The 24586-nt window shown below is 36.4% G+C and overlaps 1 protein-coding gene across 2 annotated transcripts in view; it reads right to left on the bottom strand.

Moving 5' to 3' along the window:
- Positions 1-2902: 2902 nt before the first annotated feature.
- The window catches only part of HSD17B4 (hydroxysteroid 17-beta dehydrogenase 4), a 62855-nt gene continuing 41171 nt past the window's right edge, over positions 2903-24586 (bottom strand). For both annotated transcript variants that reach the window (XM_054054068.1, XM_009562912.2), the window contains exons 18-24: positions 22782-22851; positions 19409-19515; positions 19003-19089; positions 16476-16565; positions 14451-14589; positions 5052-5179; positions 2903-3331 (exon numbers count right to left, since the gene is read on the bottom strand). In XM_054054068.1, coding sequence (XP_053910043.1) covers positions 3242-3331; positions 5052-5179; positions 14451-14589; positions 16476-16565; positions 19003-19089; positions 19409-19515; positions 22782-22851 — 711 coding nt within the window. In that variant the 3' untranslated portion in view covers positions 2903-3241. The remainder of the gene's footprint in view (positions 3332-5051; positions 5180-14450; positions 14590-16475; positions 16566-19002; positions 19090-19408; positions 19516-22781; positions 22852-24586) is intronic.

Here is a 24586-nt window from a genome sequence, read left to right as displayed (position 1 = left end):
GAAGTGAAATCAACATGCCAAAATAATTAATAACAGCTATTCAGGCCACAAAGCAAGTGAAAGAGGTGAACACCTGAACTGTGCTCCTAGAACAGAGTCTACCAAAACAGAGTTGTGTTCTATTATCCTCAGTAAGAAGAGCAAAAGGGAGAGCCTCTTGCACTAAAGAAGGGAGGATTTTCTGTTCTACACAAGATTAACACCTGTGACCCAGTAATGGTGCAGGAAAAAGTGGAAGTCAGTTTAATGACTAAACTGTATATATCAAACACCAGTGTAACTTTGGAACATAACTGTAACTTCTGTGTTTTCAATTAAGGCCAGTATTGGTAATAGAATCATAGACTCATAGAATAGTTTGGGTTGGAAGGGATCTTAAAGATCATCTAGTTCCATCCCCCTGCCATGGGCAGGGACACGTTCCACTAGATCAGGCAGCTCAAAGCTCATCCAACCTGGCCTTGAACACCTCCAGCGATGGGGCATCCACAACTTCCTTGGGCAACCTGTTCCAGTGCCTCACCACCATGATCGTGAAGAAATTCCTCCTTATGTCTAGTCTGAATCTGCCCTTCTCCAATTTACAGAATTCCGCCTAGTCCTACAAGCCTTTATAAAAAGTCCCTCCCCAGCTTTCTTGTAGCCCCTTCAGGAACTGGAAGGTCTCTATAAGGTTTCCTCAGAGCCTTTTCTTCTCCAGGCTGAACAACTCCCAACTCTCTCAGCCTGTCCTCATAGGGAAGGTACTCCGGCCCTTGGGTCATCTTTGTAGCCCTCTTCTGGACCCGTTCCAACAGCTCCATATCCTTCGTATGTTGAGGATTCCAGAACTGGACACAATACTCCAGATGAGGTCTCACAAGAGAGTAGAGGGGCAGAATCCCCTCCCTCGCCCTGCTGGCCACGCTTCTTTTGATGCAGCCCAGGATACAGTTGGCCTTCTGGGCTGCAAGCACACATTGCCTGCTCATGTCAAGCTTCTCATCGACCAACATCCCGAAGTCCTTCTCTGCAGGGCTGCTCTCAAGCACATCATCCCCCATCCTGCATTGAAACTGTGGATTGCCCCAACCCAGGTGTAGGACCTTGCACTTGGCCTTGTTGAACCTGATGAGGTTCTTACAGCCCCACTTCTCCAGCCTGTCCAGGTCCCTCTGGATGGCGTCCCGTCCTTCCTGTGTGGGAACTGCATGACTCAGCTTGGTGTCATCTGCAAACTTGCTGAGGGGTCCAACTGAAACTATGCAGGATAGAAATCATCACAGGAGTACTTATAATTGATAACAGTTCTTAGGTTATTCTTTCATATTCACCCAACATACTTAATGAACCGATGTTCTTTAGTAGACTGAACTAAACTGAACAGTAGCCTGTTAAATTGCAACAGGTTTCAACAGTAGCAACTTCCCTTGGCTAAATATTTTTTTCTTCCCACCTCCAAAGGGGAGTCAAAACCAGCTTATTGGGAGCCTGTTCTATCCTTATAGAGCAGAGCTTTAAGATTTCAGACAATTTTGAGCACTGAGACAAAAAAATCATCCCTTGTTCATTTTCAAGACCATATGACTAACAGTAAATAACATATTCTTAATGGATGTATTAATAAATCTTTCTTAGACTCAAAGTTAGTTCCTCAAAGTTCCTTTTTCTTAATACACAGTCTTATGACATATATATATTTATAGACAGGAAAGATATATGTAGAAAACTAATTTTTTTAGTGTAGCATGTCCATGCGTAAGCATAGAGGCTGTACAATCTGTTTTTCTATGCAAATTCTTAAGAGAAAGTAATAGAAGACACTTTTATCTATCTGTCATAAAGTTGCTTGGCAAATAGAAGCTGAGTAGTACAGGCAATGACTAGGTCCTACTTACATGTGGAAACGTATGTTACGCAGTTAACAGACATTTTTTCAACCATTTCTATTGGATGGCCTCTAAGTTGGCGAATAGCACACTTGATCTGTTTCCCATCTATTCATGACGCAATTTATGTGAGATACTCATTGACATACTTCAGCTTCACGTTTCTCTGCCTGAATCAAAGCATTGCTGATAGTACAGCTGTGAAGAAACAAATATGTGGAGAATTTCTCTCAGTATTACAACATGTAGAATTTATCCTCTAAATGTCAAACTCCTCTGCAGCCCCTAAAGCCTCTTTAATGGCTATGGTCTACTCACACAGTCATGGCAGCAGTGCACCAGTTTTGGAGAAAAAAAAATCCACTCTCTAAGATAAACCAAAAAGATTTTTTCATTCTGATCAAGGAGACAAGCCTTACATGGCCTGAATTCTTCAAAAGGTATCAATATAAAACAAGCTTGAGTGGGAAGAAAAGATAAAGAGGACACAAAATGTTGGTCACATCAGTGAAATGACATTTCCAGGTGTTCATGTGACAATGGGTGATTAAGAGCATACTTTTTTTCAGGAAAACACAGGGCTGCAGATGCCTTTTCTCTTCTGGCCACAGGTACAAAATGAGGAATTCATTCTTGTATCTATCGCTGCTGCCACAGTGCTGGTCCTCATGACAATGAATCTACACGAAGAACAATTTGGCTATAGTGACAGCCTTTGGTGCAGTGTCATCTCAAAAGTTTCCCCTAAAAATTAATGTTTACTACTTTCCATGTAATTTACAAGAGTAATGTATATAAAAATATCTAAGTAAGGCGGGCAGAGCTAAAGTTCAAGAGTTTTTCCATGTAAAGAAAAAAAACCATAATTGTAAGACATAAATAAATGGAACCAACTTCCATCCTTTAGCTGTTTTTAATGGGATCATGAGAACTTGAGACAAAAAATAACATTAATTTTACTAACAAACCAGCTATATTCATGGAAATTAGACAGTCTATTTAAGGCAATATAAATAAAGACTGACACACAGAAGGAAATAGCAAAGAGGTGTATTGGTTTAATTTTCTTCAGAATTAATACAGAAATATAAGCATCTTTGAAAGAACTACATACATTTTATTCAGATAAAGGTACGCAATGAGAAAAGTATGATTCTCTACCAATTGCTGAGAAACAAAAAAGGGACAATATTACAATTGTATTCATTTCATTATTTGCATCTATAGCAATTAAACCAGCTTGTTTATTTGCGGTATAATGAATCAGTACATTGATGTTAAGTAGCCTGCAAATATTGCAATCATTGGTTCAGAGCTAATTGAAGCTTCTATCTTCTGAATTTCTTCACTGCTGTGGTAGAAGATCAGGCAGTTCAGAGTTTGGCATAATCTTTCAGTATCATTTCCAATTTTTGGCTCAGCATGATGTTCCCCTTCACTTTTAGTTTACCCTCAAAGAATGCCTACAAGAAGCAGAGGAAGGGAAAAAACATGTTCAACTGTTCAACCACAATTCAGGCAAAAAAAAAAAAAACAAACAAACAAGAAGCCAAAGATAAGCATGATCTTTTAGTGCTCAGGAGAAAGCCTTTAGCGTGCAATATCCATTGGTTATTTTTTATTAACAGAAAACTATCTAAGTTCAATTTTAATAGCATCCAGAACCATGGTTTTCCATCTAGAGTGCAGGCAAGGCCAAGTTTGTCACTCAGGGGAATAAAAATTAAATACAAAGCAACTTCAGCAGCCTCCATTTCTTGTCTATGCATAGCACAGAGGCATAAGACAAACTTCTTCACAGCAGCTTACAGAAAAATTTCACCAGGGCACAGAAATAAGTCTCCCTGTTTCCCAAACTGAAACAGGAACTTGCAAAATATACATACACACATATTCCGAGGAGATCCACTGGCTTTTTACACAGAATATTACCATGAACAGGAACTAAACAAAATTTCGCTGTGTTTGCAGAATCATAGATCAAATGATATTTTCACTGTAATGCTCGTATATTACATTTTTATTGCCCCTACTTCAAAGGGCTGTAGACTCTTTTTCAATCTGGTTCACTATTTTTTTAAAACTAGTTTTGCTTTATTGTTGCTTCGCAATTTGAAAGCTCTTTGAAAGTTCTCAAACAACGTGCTTTTGCATAGTTCCATTAACTTGCAATACATTCAAATAAGGAATAGAGAGAGCCAGCAGAAAAGAATTTGAACAGATGCTTTGAGCTTCTTTAGATGAAAAACTTCACAGAAACTCAAAGGAAATTCTAATGCCTAAGAATAGCTAATGTTCCTGAATCGCAATCACTCTTCTTTAGCATTCTGAATATTACATGTCAACATCTTGTTTGTTTATGCCTTGTGCCTGCTATATACAGAGGGCCACAAAGGACTCTACTCATGTGGTATGTAGGACTCATAGGAAACATTTGCTATCATTGTTAGTCTCCAATTTTACAATCAAAGTCTCCAACAACTTCTGCTTGGGATCAAAGAAAAGGAACTGTTTGATATATGATGAGCTTAATTAAAGTTTTTAATTTGCTCAAGCTTTAATCTGTAAGCTGACATATTAAATTTGTGACAGTTTAATTTACATTTACACAACACATTTTTATTAGTAAAATTAGCAGTTTTAAGCAGTTGATTACTCCAAGAAGCTAGAATTGCAGACCCAGATTACGTAACTATCTTAAAATCTTTCTTTCCTGTAAAAATTTAATTAGTTTGGGTGAATTTTGACTAGTTTCAACGGATCTACATGCACGCATTGTCCGAGATTTCTCTTTGTTGCAGTAGTACCAGTAAATTGCAATGTTGCAACAAGTACCAACTTCTTGCAACATCATCAATTAAAACAGCCTAAATGATCAAACCGAAAACACCCTAATCTTGCCAATCACATACTAAGTGCCAGGTACCAGCCAACCAACTAACTTTGTACTGCCAGTCTCTTTGTCTCAAGATGATAAAGCTGGCATAAATTCCTCATCATGCCTCCTGACTAATTCAGTACAAGGTAATGATACACTTACATCTCACCTGGCTCTGGTCTGCACTGTCAAAAAAATCCAGTGTTGTGGATTTGGGAATGCAAACGGCCATGAACCACACCTTGGTTTAAGGCAAATAACAGGTTCCCAAGCAAGTAAGTATGTCTCCAACACACAGGTTTTACCTTTTGAGGATTGGTCTTCCTTTGTACCACATCCATGAAATCCTCATCCGAAAGAGTGAAGGTGGTATCAGCAGAACTTCTTGCAGGTCCTTGATACACAGCTCCAGAGCCATTCTTTAAGTCAATTGCTGAGAATAAGCAGCAAAGACAGTTTTATTTAAAAATAAAGACAAAATGTTCAGTCTAAACAACACTACTCTCCTTATTTATTATAACAAAGCATGCAGTCTAAACATAAATCTTGAGCTAACAGTCACTTAGAAAATGAAAGGGTTTTATTTTTTACTCTTTAATGAAAAAAAAAATGAGAGTAGAATAGAAAAAAAAAAATTCCTGTACTAAGGGGGAGGAGGTTTACAGCAAGGACTGCTATTTAAGAATTCTTCCATAGACAGCAAAAAAACGTTTTTAAGCAATACCTAGGATTCACAAGACATTAAATTAGTGCAATTACTGCAAAAATGTTCAAGTTAGTAATAAAGCTCTAATGTTTCAAAACAACATCTTAAATTCAGAGAAGGCAAAAGTGGTGGTGTTCAAACATGCTGCTGCATTTTCACTGTTCTGCCCCACAGGCAATATCACTTGTTCTGCTTCATGCAAAGAGCATTTAAAGCCTTGCCAAATATCTGTCTTTCTCTTCTGGAAAGCACAAAAATTCCTCTAAGTGTCTGGAGTTTCAAAAGTGTTCTTCTCCCTCACCAAATGACCTGCCAAAATAATCTATTACAAGGCTAACACTATCAGGTATTGTGCCATTTTTTCAGAAGAATATTTTGACAGGATGTGCTCTACCAAATCATTCTCAGATTTTGCAAACTCCCAGACTTCTCCTTCACACCTTTTCTCTTGGTTGCCCCCACTCTTGAAGCACAAACCAAAACTATCATTCCTGTAAGGACATGACATCTCTAATCACAGAATCATGGTTGCCTAGCCAATACTAATACTGTTGGCATCTTTTAGTTGACAAGTTTTAAGACACTGGCCATTAAATATGCAGATTTATTTCTGCATAAACTATCTCGTGTATTTTTTTCCAAATAATTTTGGTGAAAGGGTAAGGTGAACTATACAGACTGGGATAACTTTCACCTGTTTGAGTTTGAGTTAAGCGCCTCATTTTCTGAAACCTGTTTTAAGTAACATTTACCCAGTTTTCACAAAACCAGGCAAGGAATTAAGCATATAATGACGCTCAGTAAGAAGTGACACACTGGATGATGATGATGATGATGATTATTACTATTATCCATTTGATTTTAAGATAAATCATCATTTCAGGAACAGATTTAATGGACATCACTAACTTGATGTAATAACAGCAGAATAAATAAAAATAAATTACTGAGCACCACATGAGCAATCTAGACCTTCTACTTTGTGGGCAGGAGCTGTATAACATTCTCTTGATACAAACTCTACAGTCCAACATTATAAGCAAGCCTCTAAGCATTGCTCTTGTAGGTTATGTAAGCACAGTACACTATTAAAAAAGAATAAATCTACTGAATGCAAGTTCATAATGGATACCAGCTGCTCAGATTAAGTTAACGAAGCTTAACTGTCAATGTGCTTTTAAAATATACCTCTATTCAAATGCTAGTGAAGTTACAAGCCACACCAACGTAGTAAAACAGAGCTCACTTTGAGCCAAACTGGTCAGCATGCCCCACATATAAATTCATAAAACACACATGGTTTTCTAGGACATTTACAGTCCTTAATTAATCATTTTTACTTATTTCTAAAATCAAAAGACAGTCCCTTTTCGTGCTTCATTTTGCATGCAATAATTTTTTTGGCTGTACCTACCCTTCCCAGACTGTTCCAGAAGGGAACCCAGATGCTGTAAGCCTGACATAACATCTTCCAAGACACAACATACCCTTCTCTCCTTCTCTACTATGTACTGTCTGGAAAAACAGTTTTGAGATATCTCACTGATAATACCCACCCATCAAGCCTCAGCAGTGTCAAGTTCAGATGACAAAAATTTAGAATTAAAAAGGTGTAGTGACCAAGGCAAGTTCTAGCAACTTCTAGATTTTAATCTGAATGTAGTACATATTTAACATTGTTACAATCCCTATTCTCCTTCTTTATTTCCTACCTAAGACTCAAGAGCACTGCTTATCAGTCCATGTCTATAATTAATTGTAAGCTCTCAAAGCACAAATATTCTTGTAAACATTGCATAATCGCAGTGCCATGGGCAAAACTGTTATGTTTAATCACATCAAATACTTAGCCCATCTCAAATTAAAACTTAGTAGAAGTTCTAAAAAAAAAAAATAGAACTGATCTAATAGTACGCTTTCCCAAGACTATGAAAATTTCCATTTCATGCAGAACCACAGAATGGTTGGAAAAAAACTTTAAGATCATTGAATCCATTTCCTCTTTATTGTTTTTATAGAGCAATAAGACTTTTGCTAAGGAATTTAAAAAAAAAAAAAAAAGGAAAAAAAGAACAGAGTAGCTACAAAAGAGAAACTCTCTGTGACAACAAACTTTGTCTTTTTCACAAACCATGAAAAAGCCCCCAAAAGCATAGAAGAACTAGCAGGAGGAAATGAAATCCCAAAACTTGATACATAAGCCCTAGTGGGTGAATTTCAGTGAATAACACTGGGGAAAGAGTGATCCAAAATATACCATATGCTGGCATTTTGAAGCGAGGAAGGAACTCCCCTCTTTACAGGGAATGTAAGACTACACCAAAACCTTGTTCATTCTTTATTTGTATTTTTAGTTGTGGGGAGGATTGGAAACATACACAACCCTTTTTCTTGCCTCCTGACGTTCACCTAGCCTAGAGTATTCAGATGACAACTGAGACTAAACTACAGCACTAGCACATAGACAAATGGATATAAACTAGAAATTACTCAAATACCAGAACAGATTCCAACAATCAGGGCAGAAAAATTCCAGCTTTCCATAATGACCAGAGTGCCTTCTTGTGAAACACAACTTTATGAGATAAAGCTACATAATATAGCTGACTGCTCTAGCAGGAAATGATCTTGTAGCAAGCCTCCTATAAATGTCTTCTACATATATCTCCTGGGTACTTACGGATATGGTTATAGCTACTGTCTCTACACTGCAGTTTGCATGCTGCACAACAATTGCAGCAGCCAGTTTGATAATGACTTGGTACTGGCGTTGCTATGTAATCGCTCAAGGTGGCTGGTGACCTGAGCAGCTGCCAGGCAAGTACCTTGTGCACTGCTAGCACAGCTCCACTCCCACCAGTAACAGATGAGTAGCCTAAAGGTGTCTCTGGTATTCTTTGCATCTGAGAATGTGTAGCTCTCCATGGCTGCTATAGATACAGCTCTTCTCCTAGCTACTCACATGGCCGAACCGCTCCATACAAAAAAAAGATGACTGAAACGTGAGTCAGGTATTCCACAATACTATGTGTAGCAACACAAATTTAAAGTGAAGCTGAAGGCCCTTTTAAAAATCAACAAGCTTGTTATATATGTAAAATTTTACTATTACCTCCCGCAGAAAAACAGAATCAACTAGTTTCAGTGGATGAAACAGCAGTGCCTTACCATTTCTAGGAGAGAAATATTAGGGGGCCAGACTATTTTTTGTTTGGTTTTCATTCTGCTTCACAAAGGCTAAGTAACCCCAATACAAGGCCCATCCTCAAAGCAAACAGAGCAAAGTGTCACTCACTCTTCATTGCTTGAAGTTATACCACCTCATAAATTATCAAGCAGTTTTGCTGGAATTTTTCAGATGTTCACAATTAACTGTGCATAACAATTCGTCCCCAGTGCTCCTAACATAGTTTTATTCTTCTGAGAACAGGAAAGGAACAGAAGCATCTTCTGCCTTCAGCAGTGCCTTCAGAAGCATGATGAAAAGCAACAGATGGGTAAACTCTTCAGAGTACTGTTCTAGAGAGCCATTAAGTATCAGCTAAAAAATCTCAATGCCGAAGTCTTTTCTCTATGGAAAGGGAAGTTGAAACAAAGTAGCCTAACTAAAAGAAAAAAAAAACTATAACCATTGAAAACAAAGGCAGTTGTTGTACTGTAATAAATATGCAGAAGAGCACAAACCATGCTTTAAGTAGCAAAGTCAACTGGAGAAGTCAAAGCTGTGGGGGAGAGGTATCTCAGTTTAAAACTTTTATTAAAAAATAAGAAAAAGATAGCTCCATTACTGTTAAGTCTATTCCTTACACTTTGATACTGTCAAAATCTGTGCTGCTTTAATTTCTTAACAGGATTTGTAACACCCTCTTAAATAAGACCAGCTTGCTTTTATAATGAAATACCCTTAATTAAGACCAGTTGCCAGTGGCTACAGTTCAACATTGTTTAGACAGCGAATGAGGTGCCCAAAATTTCACATCTTCAGTGCAAGATCAACGGTTCTATACCTCCCCATGGCTTCACATCATCCACACAGAACTACATAAAAGTAAAGGTCACCACTAATTAAACAGACTAGCTAGCGTTACTAATATTAGTGCTACCATCAAGAAACGTCTCCGTAATAACAAAAGCTAAATCTAATTCATAAATTTACTTTAAACTTCATTTAAAGTAATAAAAATCTTGGCTTATTGCAGAGAATAGAGATAAAAAAGTTGCAGTTTCAATTAAAACAAAACACTAAAAAACCCACACATTTTTTAAAAACCCTTTTGGTTCACGGAAGTTTGGAGAACACCAGAATGACTGCATACAAGAGAATGCATTTCACAGCAGACCTGAATACTTTCTCTCATATTTTTCTCTACCAGCCTCCTCCCAGATCTTAAGAGGCTCAAGGACATTAGCAGAAGATGCCGGAGCTGCAATGACCGAGTAAGACAGCAACAAGCTGTGGGGCTCAGATTGTCTGTAGTGCTGCCAAGTGCTGCAGTTTCCACAATAGCATAAAGCTGTGCAAAACTGACAAGTCAAAAAATTAAATGACAAGCTAGCACCATGTAACAAATTTAATAAGGGAAGGTAGCCCTAGAGAACCACAAACACTGCCTCTAAAGGCCTGGGAGGTCCTTAGAAAGAGAAGCCTAAAAAGAAGATAGATAATGAAACAATTAGCATTAACTCAAGGCTTCAAACAAAATAAAAAATTCCCTGAAAATAATCTACCTTTTGACATTTCAGTTGTTTCAATAATAACATGTCAAGAATTTTAACCACACATTGAAAGAGTGTGCAGTATTTATCCACAGGAACAGAATTCTAAATTAATTTTAATGTCATATTTTTCTATTTGCTTTACTATAGCTATATACATTATGGGATCAAGCTCTTAAACAGCAATTTTATTGAAGAAAAGAGAAAAAGATCATTCAAAATTGTTATAAACTAACATAGCATAACATTTAGAAAACTGATAAAATTACTCTACACAGAAGATCAACTAATAATCAGCAGGACAAATTTAAACGTAGTGTAAAGAAGTGCAACTCTGCTGAAACGGTTGACTAACATTAAAATCTGAAGCAAGTCTGAAAACAGTGACGTATAACTAAATTCAATCTACAGCAAAGGTAACATCTTACTGTTACCTTCATTTTTTAAAGTAAAAAATTAATTTGTCAAAGGCTAAAATTTGTAATTATGTGTAGAAGCTTCCATTCAATTAATAACAGAAAAAGTCAAGCATTCAAGAAACTAAATGGCACTGGCAATGTTACGTATTCTAAATTGGCTGTCATCGTTCCCAAGCATTACAAAAGCCTTGGTGATGACCATATAAAGGTCTGTGAGAAATCTTTCGGGTTATCATCAATATCTTAACTGCAAGAAAGCTGTCTTCCTTTTAATGCAAAAGCATCAAATTACTCTCTTCTTCCACATCCACAAAGCAAAATGAATTATGCCAGTGTCTGGTGGAAGAGACAGTACATGATGATGCTCTGAATACTGAATAACAATGTATGCACACAAGTAAAAAGAATTAAGCCTACAATTGCTTACAAACCTTGAAGGCTTGCCTCTGGAAGTGTTTTTTTTTGCTTTTTGTTTGTTTGGGGTTTTTTTAATGATGAGAATAATATTTAAAAAAAAATCCCAAAATAAAAATTCCATCATGCACGTATATATATATACACACATATTGTCATTAGAAATCTAACATTAGATCTAAGTAGATAGTAATGGTAGCATGCTATTAATTCACATAAGGACAAACAGTGAGAGCTGACACTACAAGTTGTCACAACTGCTAACACATTGTCAGTGAGTTTACGTAACTATTTCAGTATTTTAATATTACAATATTTATAAATTATCAAAAGTTAATTTTAATGATTTTAATATTAACCAAATCCTGTTCTCTTCATCCTTTATTTTCTCAAAATTTCAAAGACACACAAAAATATTCAGAAACAGAAAAAAAGCCAAAGCTGTGTCTGTAAGGCTTTTTATTTAACAAATTAAGAAAATCAACTATGACCACCTACAGAGCAGTTTCCTTACAAGTTGACACACTGCTGCATATGAATTGCCGACATTCAAAGCAATCCTGCAGATCATTTTCTGAAAAGGATTTCAGGATGTCTGTCGTTTTTATTTGCACATATTCTACTGACAAAAGATGGGTTCCCGCCAGCACTGACCTGACCTCTGGGAAGAGGGAGCCAGGTCTGGTGAACAGTGTGGGAGCTCAACACAGTAATGTTGCTACCAGCTAAAAAAACTACTTCACAAAGCCTGTGGGCTGGTGCACACCAACATTTTCTGACTGAGGGTAAGAAAATGTCTCTATTAGAACACACGTCCCCTTGCACTAAGTGAAGTGAGTGAGTTGAGACCTGTCTCACTGTGACAGGTTAGAACATGTTCTATAATCACCTCTTTGCCTGTCCCTTCCCACCCCTGGTTCTCAAGCAACAGGGTTAGTTTCATGGATTTTGTCTTGGATCTAATAGAAAGGCAGTACTTGCATGCTGATATTCCTGATGAGAAAAGTAAGCAACATTTTCTACAGACACCCTTCTGGGCACCTAGATACTTACCTTCAGCCTTACATACTTACTGTACCATAGAGACTACAGTAATTCATAAACACTAGATACTGGTTTTAGACCTAAGTTTGAAGGAACTGACCACACTACACAAAAATTTGCAGTAACTTTACCAAGATGTTGGAAATATTTCATTTAATCTCCTAATAGTAGTCAGAAGCAGGAAACGTTCAAATATTAGTTTACCTCTTCCAACCTCCATCCCACAGGGAGTCTTAAGTATTTCAAAGTTTGTATAAAAGTATGGATATTGTTCACTGCAATAGAAGCAGAGAGAACAGGGCAAAGAAAAGACATGTCTATTCAATCCCCTTCAGCTAGGGAAATAAGCATTGGAAGAAGGCAGTACCTTCCTCCCACTGCTTCAGTAGGAAACAGAACAGAGGACAAGCTTTCTTTGAAAAACAGAGAAGGCTGACTCCTCATTTACTCAAAGCAGAAGTACTCTCTTTCTCTGGATACAAAGGCAAAGACATCCACCTGTTTCCCCTCCAATAAAATTTGGTCTCATGAGGCAGGTAAGGCCACAGCTCAGGCCTAAATCTTTAACCGTGTTTATTCTGTGTTCTGTAGTTGGCAATTCAAGGTCTTCCTGAGAGAGTGATTTTATTCACGTCTCGAACACTCTACTCCTCATCAGATTTTTCTTCCATTCATTTATCCCTCCATTATTTTAACATATGTAATACTGAGTTTGGGTGACAAACAGAGCAGTTCCAAAATTAAAAACAACGATAAATCATCTTTCGGTTGTTATTATAAACACGACTATCACTTATATTAGGTTTAGTAACACATGAAACAATGGGTGTAGTGTGCAGTGATTCTCTAACAAACACAAGTATCCAACATAAGTGTTTTGGAGTTTAATCTATGCGCATCTAACATATATTTTAAAAAGCAACAGCGGTCACCTTTCGCCCAGGTTCTAAGCATGTCCATCATTTAAACTTCTGAGTGTAAAACTGGAAAATCGCAGATGGTAGTAACAATTAAGAGCAGTAATGAGTTTTAAGACAGATCTTCTGAGTTTAATTATATGGTATTTACCCCCCTGTCATTTTGATGTACAGGTACTCAGCCTGCATAATCTACACAGGTATATTCAATATACTGATTAACTGCTATCCAAGTGGAAATCATCCCTTATCCTTCAAAAATTACTTAAAAGGCATTACAGGTAGATCAGAACTATACTGATCAATCTACGATATGATATTTTTCCTGAAACTTAATAGCAGTCTTGCTATGCAGAAACTGTACTGGTTAACATTAAGAGAAAATGAAATTACAGGTTTCTAAACCGCTTTGTAAGAGGAAGAGCGGTTTCTTAAATATAATAACCATTTATTGAGAACAGACATTGCAAAGAATTAACAATAGTTAAAAAAAGTCACACCCTTCCCTCAGCCTGGCAAAGGGGAGCCCACTTCATATATATATCCTTCAAAACTGTTCTGAAGGGATACAACCACTGGGACCAATGAAAATGAAGCAGTCTAAATGATAGATTTGACCCCAATACTTGCATATTTCCACAAAAAACAAAGGCTTGGAAGCTACAATCTGACTATGGTTTATACCTTTGAAAAATTTTTACGTTCCATTAATAGAGCGTTTCGGACACATCAGCAAAAAACTTTAATTGCAAAGACAATTAAATACACGCAATTACTAAAATTAGACTGATTTTTCAAAAATATACATCCTCAGAAACTGAGCACAACGGAATTTAAGAAGGTTGAGGAAGTAGTTTTGCCTCCACCAGACCATTTTACATACCACTTTACCAGAAAACACTTCTCTTCTGACCCACTACTATTACAAGCTTTAGCCTCTCTTCATCAACACGTTTTCCTATGCTTAAAAGATGTGTAAGATTACTATATCTTCCTTAAAGGCTGATCTCGAGAAATTGAAATGGAAACAAATTGGACTATATTTTCCCTGAAGTCACAAGAACCACACAGTATAAATAAATACTTATCTGTTTTAGATTAGTTAGCATATACTTCACCAGCAGATTAATTACTGTAACACAGAGCTCCTAGAACATTTGTTTAGCCTGCTTTTCTAAGTGCAGTGACAATCCATTTTGGGAAATGTAAACAGAAATGCACTGGAGTTCTCAAGGATGGTTTGTGCCTACATCTAAACAGGCAGATTACAGAAATATGTTCCTAGAAAGGTTAGTAACTGCCATAATGGAAATTTATCTGACCACCTTGTCACTTGTGCATTCAATATGCGTTCAGACTTTAAGGTCCCAGTGAATATTCATCTACCACCTTATGCTTATTTTCAAGATATCAGTTTAATCAGAATGAGTATAATTAATCTCACTTCAAAGAAATGCATCCAGGTATTATATAAAAGCTACAACTTACTCCACTGCATTGCTGTTTTTCCATCTTTAGTGATGTCCCATTGGAATACAGCATTTACTTTCTTTACCAATTCATTTCCAATTTCTTTTACACGGCGAGCAATTTCTTCAAACACAAGGTCACTTTGCAGACCTGCAGTCTTAAAAAGAGAGGTGACCATGAAGACTTTAAAATTGAAACTCCGTTTAAAAAGTACTAAATGTGTCTATGAGATCAAGCACTGTGTCCGGGAAAGTCTCTGTTGCAGAATTATTAAATGCAATTGAGATTTCTTCCACCACAAATAATCACCTCAAGCAACTGTCAGCATTAAATAGTACATTCAAGCAGAAAATGCTTCACGGACTCTTTCTTGACAATTATTTCAAGTTTTGCCTTTGCAGTTTTTGTCATTTAACTCTACAATTTAAGATATGCTTTATAATCAGGGCTCTAAGGGTGTCTAAATTGTCCCTTTTCCCTTTGGAAGAGAACCATTGCCACTTTTTCCATGGTGAATGGCATGTTCATTTTTAGAACACAAAAATGGTTTTACCAGTACATTAACTTGACAGGGAAAGCATTCAAAACATACTGCAGTACGAACACAGGTAGGGCTCCAATGCAAATGCATTGTGTTTTTCATTTAGAAGTGGTATTAGCTATATTTACATTTTCAATTTTTCCAAACACATTATTTTGCAAGCCTATTACCTTTCTACTGGGTAAGATGTTACACTTCAAGAAGATGCTCCAGTGACATTTTTCATTTAACTGGAACTACAGCAAAGAAGCACTCATAGCTTTAGCTGTTCTGCTGTACCTGCCTGTACACCAGAATGCAATACTCTTCCTGCTGCTATCTTCTCACCTCTTTGGTTAAGCTTAACATTTTTCACTATATAACAGAGTTGCCAATGATATCTCAATACGCCAATCTCCACACACTTGGCCAAGCTTCCCCTTGCCTCTGTCAGCAGACATCTGCCAAAGCACCTCTATTTCTCAAAATAAGCTTAAAGAAAAAAACCCCACTTGCTCTGTCCATTTAAAAAAAAAAAACCCTATCATTATTTCAGCAAGAAGTTCTAATGCTTATATGTTTGAACCTCAAATGTGGATTTGGCAACAGTTCAGAATGCCAGAGGGCTAAATACAACCAGCAAAAAGAAACAGTTTCCAGGAATATATCACAAGTTATATATATCCTCAACTTCCATGCATTCATGTTTCATCCCTTGCAGGCAGGAGCCAATAGGGTAAAAAGATATAATTTACTAGGGCAACACACTGTGCACGTAAGTCTTTTAGACCACGCTAAGAACCCAGGATGTCCTCAGCATTCACATATAATTACCTTTTGTGGCAAGTCCAGCACCCAAGGCTTAATGCATGCACGCAGAGGATTTTTTAAAGTACACATACTACAAAGTACCTATCGTGTGTTAGGCCTAACCACATGCATGAACAGTCATCAGTGCCTTCTTTCAAAATGATTCAATGAAAGAATTGTTCTTTTCTATGAGTACACTATCTCATTTTCATTTTTCTGTTCTTCTGCCTTTCTGCCAGTCTCCCCATGTCTCAGAAAAAAAAATGAAAAAGAACAAGCAAACACTTTTACAACTCACATTGAGTTTGACCTTCAACATCTACAAAAGAAAATAAAAATGCTCAGCTTATATGTACACCTCTAAATTATAGGGGCTAGTTTCAATCTTAAGTTATGCAAGTGCTCACTATTGTGGCCCTCACTGATGCATGCCTCATTTGTTTTGTAACATTTAGCACCATGCTTACCCTAACAGTTCAACTACCATCAAGCACTTCAAACTCATCACCCATCCTGTGTGTCTTAAAACAACTGTATTTTTCCCCTCAAACCTCTGTATCTTAGCCAATGTGGTACTCACATTTCTGAACTCAAATACTCATCTAAGTACTGCAAATAAGACTGGTGATTGAAGTATTTTTACCATGTTTTTCACAGAAATAAAGCTTAACTAAGCTCCTTTGCAAGCAATAACTTCTATGGCTTCGCTCTACCTTCAGAGGCTCCCGAGCAGAACGTTTATCCAAGGCTGGTACTATATCCACATAGGCCCCTGCAATAGCAACTTCTCCAGTCTCTTTGACCTGTGGTGGGAGAGAAAAGTACACTAAAGCGGTAATACAATCACCAAAAGTCAAACCAAAAGGGCAAACAAAAAAGCCTTCCTTACATTTTAAAATTAGAAATCAACAGAAGAGAAAAATAAAAGTTCTAGAGTGAGAAATACCTATCCAATAAATGTGTTGTAGTCTTGAGGTGAGTTAGTAACCAGCTCTCCAAACAAAATAATTGTTTACTTCTTGATAAATTATACCAAAATATATTGTTACTTTTCTGTTCACAAAATGGTAGAAAAACCTTACTGACCTGAAAATTTACCTCCAGTATTAGTCACTGTTAATCTTACTTCATAAGTAGTTCTGAGAAATATAATGTTCTAAATTGTTTTCCCTTGAGGTAGATATGCATTTGTCAAGAGTTCATCTAGACAACTTCACTATCTCCAGGTGCCTAACACTGCAAATTGCACTAGAAGCAATTGTTTAAGCATTGTAAAACCAGAAAGACTACAAAAGAAAAATTAAATATAGCTGAATTCCCTTCTGTTTTAATTTTTTGAAATAGTTGAGTCAGTGAATAAAATTGGTTTCATTTTAGCACTGTCTCTTTAAGGGGTCTGACAAACCAGTCTGACTTATGACTGCTAATAGAAAATAGAAAAACGATAGACCAATTATGCATGCAGAGAGTTACATAAGAAAACACCAAAGTGGAGGAATACCCAGTATCACAGCCTGGCTTATTGCACATGTGAAATTAATACAGAACGACTACATAACAACAATTACACAAATTATGCCTAACAGCTCATCACACACTGCCACTGCACTTCAGACAATGCTGAAAATGGTTTTAAATCATCATATCAAAGTTATACATCTACCTTTAGTTTTAATTAAACAGTTTATTACCAATACAATGATGGCTTTACTTCAGACTGATCCAGCATGCAATGAGAAACAGAATTCTGCACAATTGTAACTACTGAAGCAGTGTGGTTTTCTATAACCCTGTTGAACATTGTAATTTCACTCCAAAATAACTTACTGCACACTCATGGAAAAAACGTGTAGCAAAATCCCCCAAAACTCTATGTATTAGTAATGACTAGTCTGAGCATAATAACAAACCCAGCCTTTAAACACACCAAAACGTTCCACTCTGTTTACAAATTCCAAAGGGCTTGGAAACATGTCACGTATTCTGTTAATTTATGCTGTACATGTAAACCCTCAAACGTAAATACCTGAAGTCTACAAATTCTGTCAAAACTGTGTGGTAGAGTCTTTTAAATAAAGCTATGCCATGTCCAGTAGAGTGATCCCTAAAGTTCATTAGAGGTACTAAACTATATTGTTTACTACTAGTAACCAGAGGCAGAAAGTTTGTACATAGAAGCCTCAATGTTGTTACGATTCTTAAATTCTATAGCTGCTCACACTCATTAGATCTGCAAATAAAATCTACCTCTTTCAGTAAACACTTATTCTACAAAGCTGTATTTCTATGGAAATAGCAATCATATATCCTTACGATGGCTCTCCTCACTTGATTTTGCCTGTCCAATTCTCCTCACAGCTGCAACTATCCTTGCCGCTGTACTCACTAATCAACAGCTGCCTGTATTTTAACAGAGATGGAGCTACAAAACTTTGGCCAGCCAATGCAATGTAAATTGCATCTGTATAAGCCACGCATATTGACAAATACCAGTAGCAAATCATACTTTTAAGAAAGTGACAGTGTTTCAGGATGCTACAACAGAATCAATGAGAATTTACTTTTTGCCTCTAAATAGAGTATTTTACCCTTACCTTCCAGTACATATTCTGCTAAGTCTAGAAGAACATTACAAGATACCCACAAAGCGCTAACAGCAATGCCAAAGAAAATAGAATGCAAAAATCGAATTTATCAAAGTATAAACTCTGTTTTATTGTAGTTCCTATGTCCAACTCCAATGAAACTTTTATTTTTAAGTAAATTGTTCTGTGTTAATACAGCTTAAGTTTATCTCAATTTAACCTAGATTTCTTGAAGTTTACCTGCACAAACTAACTGTCAGGATTTAATTTAAGATAAACAAATCTTAAAAAAAATAAGACACACACACAAGAGTGTGGTTAACTGTATAAAACAAGTATAAACTATGCTGACCTGAAAACAACTGCTTTTTGCTTTTCCACATTGGACAAACACGGAAAATGTAAAACAATTAAATGAGTTCTCTTATTATTTAATATAAAGAATGTATTATATGTCCTGCAACTATAAAAGTAGTATTATTGGAATCTTAGTGACATCATAAAATAAGTAAGAATATTTCATTCTATTCACTTCATTTCTTTACAAAACCTTTAACGGTGTGCTTGAAGAGCCACTTTCTTTGATTCAGGTCATACTCCCAGTCTTTTAAACAACATCCTTCTCTAACGTCCACAATGACAAGTGTGTTCTGACCTTGGTCTGAAAATGGATTCTATTTCCTTCTTTCCACATTTCTGTTTGTAATGTTTGTCCCGGATAGACTGGTTTAGCAAAGCGAACCTGGAAAAAGGAAAAGAAAAAAGAAAGAAGTAGGAGTATATTCAGATTTTTCATACATACATGCAAAGCTTAGAAGCACAGGCTCTACTGAAATAAGAAAAAAAAAATAAAAGAGAGAGAAAAATCAGTCAACCAGCAATATAGAAAGCCTAAATATTTAAACATACACACCAGATAGAAGCATTAAAATGCATGTAGCAATAAATAAAAGCCATTGTGGCAGTTAAGAAAATGCAAGAGCCTTTTCCCAACCTAAAAAATTTTCTTTAGCACTAAAACCAGAAAAACAAAATTAACTGCAGAAAATGAACACACAGACCTTGATCGCCTTGAATCTGTTCACATCATTATTTGCAAATTGCTTCAAAACACTTCTAGCAGCAAACCCAAAGGAGCACAGTCCATGAAGTATAGGCTTCTTAAATCCTATTTCAAAAAGTAACATTTTAGTATTTGTAATATTAGGAGCTTGCATGTTGCTTCTACAAATATTTTATTCACAGCATTTTCCTCCAATAATGTTCTTAAGCCTTTCTCCTTTAAATCTAATTTATGTCACTCAAAAAGTGTCTTTTACCATTTCTTATATCCTCTGCTTTGAGTTGAAGGAGACTGCTCACTGAGAACTGGCATTCCAACACTGCCTATGCTATATATGACTCACAAGTAGATTTAGTCCCTGTCTGTAGAGGTGAAAAAGCAAAAAATTAAGGAGATTACCTGATTTAGTGTATGTGCACAGGCAGACCACATACACAGTTACACAGAAGTATGCATATCAAGGGTAAGAGGGTAGTGATTAAAAAGCAGTGATAGATAATTTGATGCTTCTCATTTTTAATTCCTATTCATGGTGGTCAAAAGTCTTAAAATACAAGGCACACTTCAGGAATAACTTTTCTTTATTTAGAATTGGGAAACAACATGAAAAGATTTCAGGCATTTTGAACACTTGCAAGGAAAAATAAAAACGTTTTGTTTATACTGACATTTTTGGTCAGGTTTCCTTGCACTTCTTTGCTTTGGAGCAGAAATTGAACCTTGGCAGAAGATAATCTCTGTGTTAGTGCTTAATCTTTTTCCAGTGCTGTCGAAGTCTGACAAAATAAACCTTTGAAAACTGGCCTGAGATTTACTGAAGTACAATAGTTAAGTTTTAAAGTTGCTGCTTGTACTGCGTATGCTCTGATCTCTCAACAGGTTGCTTTGACCTGACAGAGTATACGAACCACAACTGATTGCAATTGCAAAAGCCCACAGGTTCAAGACAGGTCTGTCCACCTTTGACCCTGAAACCAGTTGCTTTGCCTGGAACTCATCTGTCACTCTTGGCTGCCAGAGCCTGTTTTCCCTGATCTCTAAACAACTCCTCATAGCTCCTAGACAGCATGAAAAGTTATCCCAAGGGACAACAGATGGGAGAAAAAAAAGCAAAAGCAAACCTAAAACCAAATAATAAATAACGAGGAGTCAGGATAAAGTCTAGCATGCAGAGAATTAGCCACATGGACTTAGCACTGGGAATGATGGGAATTCTGACATACGGCCCAAAGGGAAGACAAGAGTAGCAGGAATAAGAATGAAAAAAAAGAAATTTTGACTTATTAGGTTAGGAGAGAAGTGAGGGTAGGATAGGCTAGAAGGAACATGAGTCTGTTTTCTCACTCTCAGTATTCCACTCTGATTATTCTGCCATTTCTTTCCCATATTTGAATATGCACACTTCTAACAGCACTCTCTCTTTTGTACAATCTGCATAAAGTATTTCTGAAAGCTCATAGATAACATGCAGTCACTTTTAAAACAGATTATTGGCATTATTGTTACAGACCAGTATTCAGTATCTCTCATATAGAATACTATAGCAACATTCAGCTCTTCAAAACCTTAGCACAATTCACCACGCAAGAACCAAAAGCCACCACTATTTTCAGGACTCAGATAAATATACATTAGTTTTATAAAGCTAATGCATACTCAACAAACAATCAAGTTGGCAATAAGGCAATCAAGTTTGTTTTCATTTCAGTCTGTATAAAAAGTAAGTAAAAGTTGTTTCTAGTGTCTAATGTCTCAGAACTATTCATAAGCTAGAGGAGGCACAAGAATATAAACAGATGTTTTTCATGTAGTATATATTCTTCAATACACTACCCACAGGAAGGCTTAACAATAATCTTGGCACAACCTGAATGCATTACACTGAATGCTCACATCCAGCGTACGCTGGTGAGAGCCAGTCAAAGAGAACATTTATAGAGATTAAAGAAGCTGTGGGAATATGCCCAAAAGGAAAATGCTTTTGTATAACTAGGAGAAATAGTTTTGAAATATCTCCACAACAATTCTCTTCTTTGTTGGAAACTACACATAGTATAGGTATTTGAGAGGAGACTGCCACACTTTCAAAATCCAGATCAGTAGTTTTCTGCCCAGACAAAGAGACTACCTGACCTGAGTTAGTTTCATTTCTCACTGTGTCCAAGTGCCAGTGCTCTTCGTGTGAGCAGGCAGAAAATTTCTACTCTTCTTCATTTGTAAGGTTTTTCTAGGATTATCATCATTGTTTTAAACACTGGGGTTTCAATTATAAACATGTATTTTTCTCCTTCAGCATCTTCAAGAGTAATCAGGTGATTCCACCTAAATATTTATCCAGCATCATCAGCCAAAGAAACAAACCAGGGAAACCTCTTTATGGACTCCGCTATTTTACTATCATTATTTACTAATAAAATTTACATAGAATTATACAAACCAAAGTTAATTAGTATCTATTAATGAAAGGAGATGATTTTTGGAAGTATGTTAAGTGTGATCTGAACAAAGAAGCATAGCCCTGCTCTTTTCATCTTGGTAAGAACACCGTAAGATGATACTTACCTGTCACCAGAAAACTGCTGACCAGTTATTAAAGACCAGAATTTTTCATGTAAGTTTTATGATGACAGCATACATATTCAGGAAAATTTCCTAAGTAAATCAAATTGCTGTCTGGGGTAAATAAACTATCTACTAGCAAGGCCTAAATAGAAATCCAAAAAATAATTTTACACCAGAAATCTGAGAGAACAGGCCCTTCTTTAGTGATTACATCTCCGTCAGAATCAGTAAATATAGCCTATTGTCTGTCGCTTTGGTATGTAGCATTACATACCTGAAAAAGTCACTGTGCTAGCAAGAGGTGAAAATAATTTTATAGGTAAGAAGTGCTAAGAAACTCCCTCTCTCCCATCTGACTGGGCTTAAGAAAACACAAGAACAAAAAATTCTACCGAGACCAACACCATCTCAAAATTATTTAGATGGAAAGAATTATCTATTGAAGAACTTATGGAATTCCTTCTGAAGCTCTTTATAGATAGTAAATTATTTCTACTTATGAAACAGAGATTGTAAAGATGGGATAGTGGCAACAAATAAGCTCTAAAAGGAAAACAAAGTAGGCAGCAGGTTCCCATTGTGGGTTTCTAAGCACAATTCTGCATTCCTAGCTACAAGAAGCAATGCTTTAAAGTGAAACATCACACAGAACTTCGAAGACATCTAATGGTGACTTTAAGAACAGCTATAAAAAACCCACTATTTTTTCCAGCTTGGTGAAGTCATACAGACTACGTAAAAAAAAAATTAAAAATACATTTGTATCATGCTTCATCCAAATATTAATACACTGATATCCCTCAGCTCACCTCCAAGAGCAGCAAAACTTGGATCAACATGTAAAGGATTCCAATCCCCACTGAGTCGATATAAGGCAGCCTGCAAGAAACAGACAAAGAAAAATAGGAGGATAGTTGTCTTTGGCAGGAATAAGCAGGAGTCACTCAAGAACATATGACAGATTAACAAACTGATCACAACCTATTTTACTAGTCCTTAGATAACATTCTATGACAAAGCAGGTAAAAGAGCAATTAAATGTTATTGAGCAGACAAACTGCCAAAACTCCAGTGAAATGTGCCAAGAACTGTGCATGGGTTTAGTACATAAGAAAATAATACCGTTGTTTAACGGAAGGAGAAAACAACCTACTCTGCTGACATACAGATCCAGCTTCACTAAAATCTGGCAGTAACGCATTTTTTAGGACTTGTCCACAGGTTGTTTAGCTTGAAGTGTAATTTTAAAGAGTCTCCTCTCTCAATAGATTCATCCACAACTCAAAAAAAATACTACACAGAAAAAAAAAATAAATAAACACAAACTACCATGCAATTTCAACATTTGATTAATCTTACAGATCAGAAATATTTTTATCCTTCCTTCGCAGAAATAATATGACTGACTTAAGTGTGACATACGTCTCTCTTAGCAGCTTCATGGGTAGCTTGTCCCAATACTAAAATCTAACAAAGAAAACCCCAAAGTAACATGTTAAGCCTTCTAGAAGACATTTGCTTCATGTTAAATATTCTCTTCCACTAGTAAAAAGTAGTGAAATACAGTATACAGTATTGTATACTCTGTGAACGTGAATAAAACTGAGAAATTAAGAAGAATATGGCTACTGTCCTACAGTTTTCTGTCTCTGTGTGGCCTTAGCATTTTTGTTATCAAATCTTACATTTGTTGTATGTGTACAGTGCACAGCACTCCATAATACAAAAAGGCATGATAAGGCAGTCCATGTAACTTTCTGGGCTGAAATCTTATTCAATGGGCATCAGATTCCAATGAAATCCAGTGACTAGATGAGTGTGGAGTACCATCTAGTATGACATTCGCAAAAGTAGAAAATCAGTATATCACATTAACTAGCACAGACAAACTGAACATTAATTCAATTGAGAAGAGCTTTTAATCTGAAACAAAATTTTATTTTAAAGGAGCACATTATTGGCCTTTAGAACCCCGTATCACTGAACTTTTTCTCCCAGCATTTTGGACTGGGATCATAAAAAATGATATGAGTTTACCTAAATGAGGGTAAACTCCAAAAAAAGACAACAGATTTCTCAAAGGGAAATTAAAAAAAAAAAAACCAAAACAAAAGAAAAACAAAACGCCAAAAGATTTCCCAAAGTAATTCCCTAATTCTGTTTTATTTGTCCTGGTAGCCTTCATCAGTACAGCAGGTGTTTTGAGTCTCTGTTACAGTGGAATGTAGAAGAGATTGCCACTGCTTTTGTGTGTGAGAGTTGGATACACACACTAAAAAGAGCAAGAAGAAAATCCTAAGCTGCACCATCACTTAACCACGGAAATCTTGGAAAGGCAAGTGCTAAGCTAATACTTTTCCACTGCTGCTTACATTGTTGTTTACACTTTTTGAAACACTTTTCCTTTTCAAAACAAAAATGTATCAGTAAGATGGCGTCACTGAATCTGAAATTTCTAACTGCAATTCTGCTTTCACCCAAAACATAAATTTATTATGATTTTTTTTTGTAATTATCTTCTAATTGATCCTACAAATTCTTAGGAAAACAGTAAAGACTATAAACTGCATACTAATGTAAGACTACCGTTCAAACAGATCCAAGTTCGATCTTC

The sequence above is a fragment of the Cuculus canorus genome, chromosome Z (assembly GCF_017976375.1).
Source record: "Cuculus canorus isolate bCucCan1 chromosome Z, bCucCan1.pri, whole genome shotgun sequence".
NCBI lineage: Eukaryota > Metazoa > Chordata > Aves > Cuculiformes > Cuculidae > Cuculus > Cuculus canorus.
The sequence above is the reverse complement of the archived record's forward strand: the minus strand, read 5'-3'. Positions and strand labels throughout refer to the sequence as shown.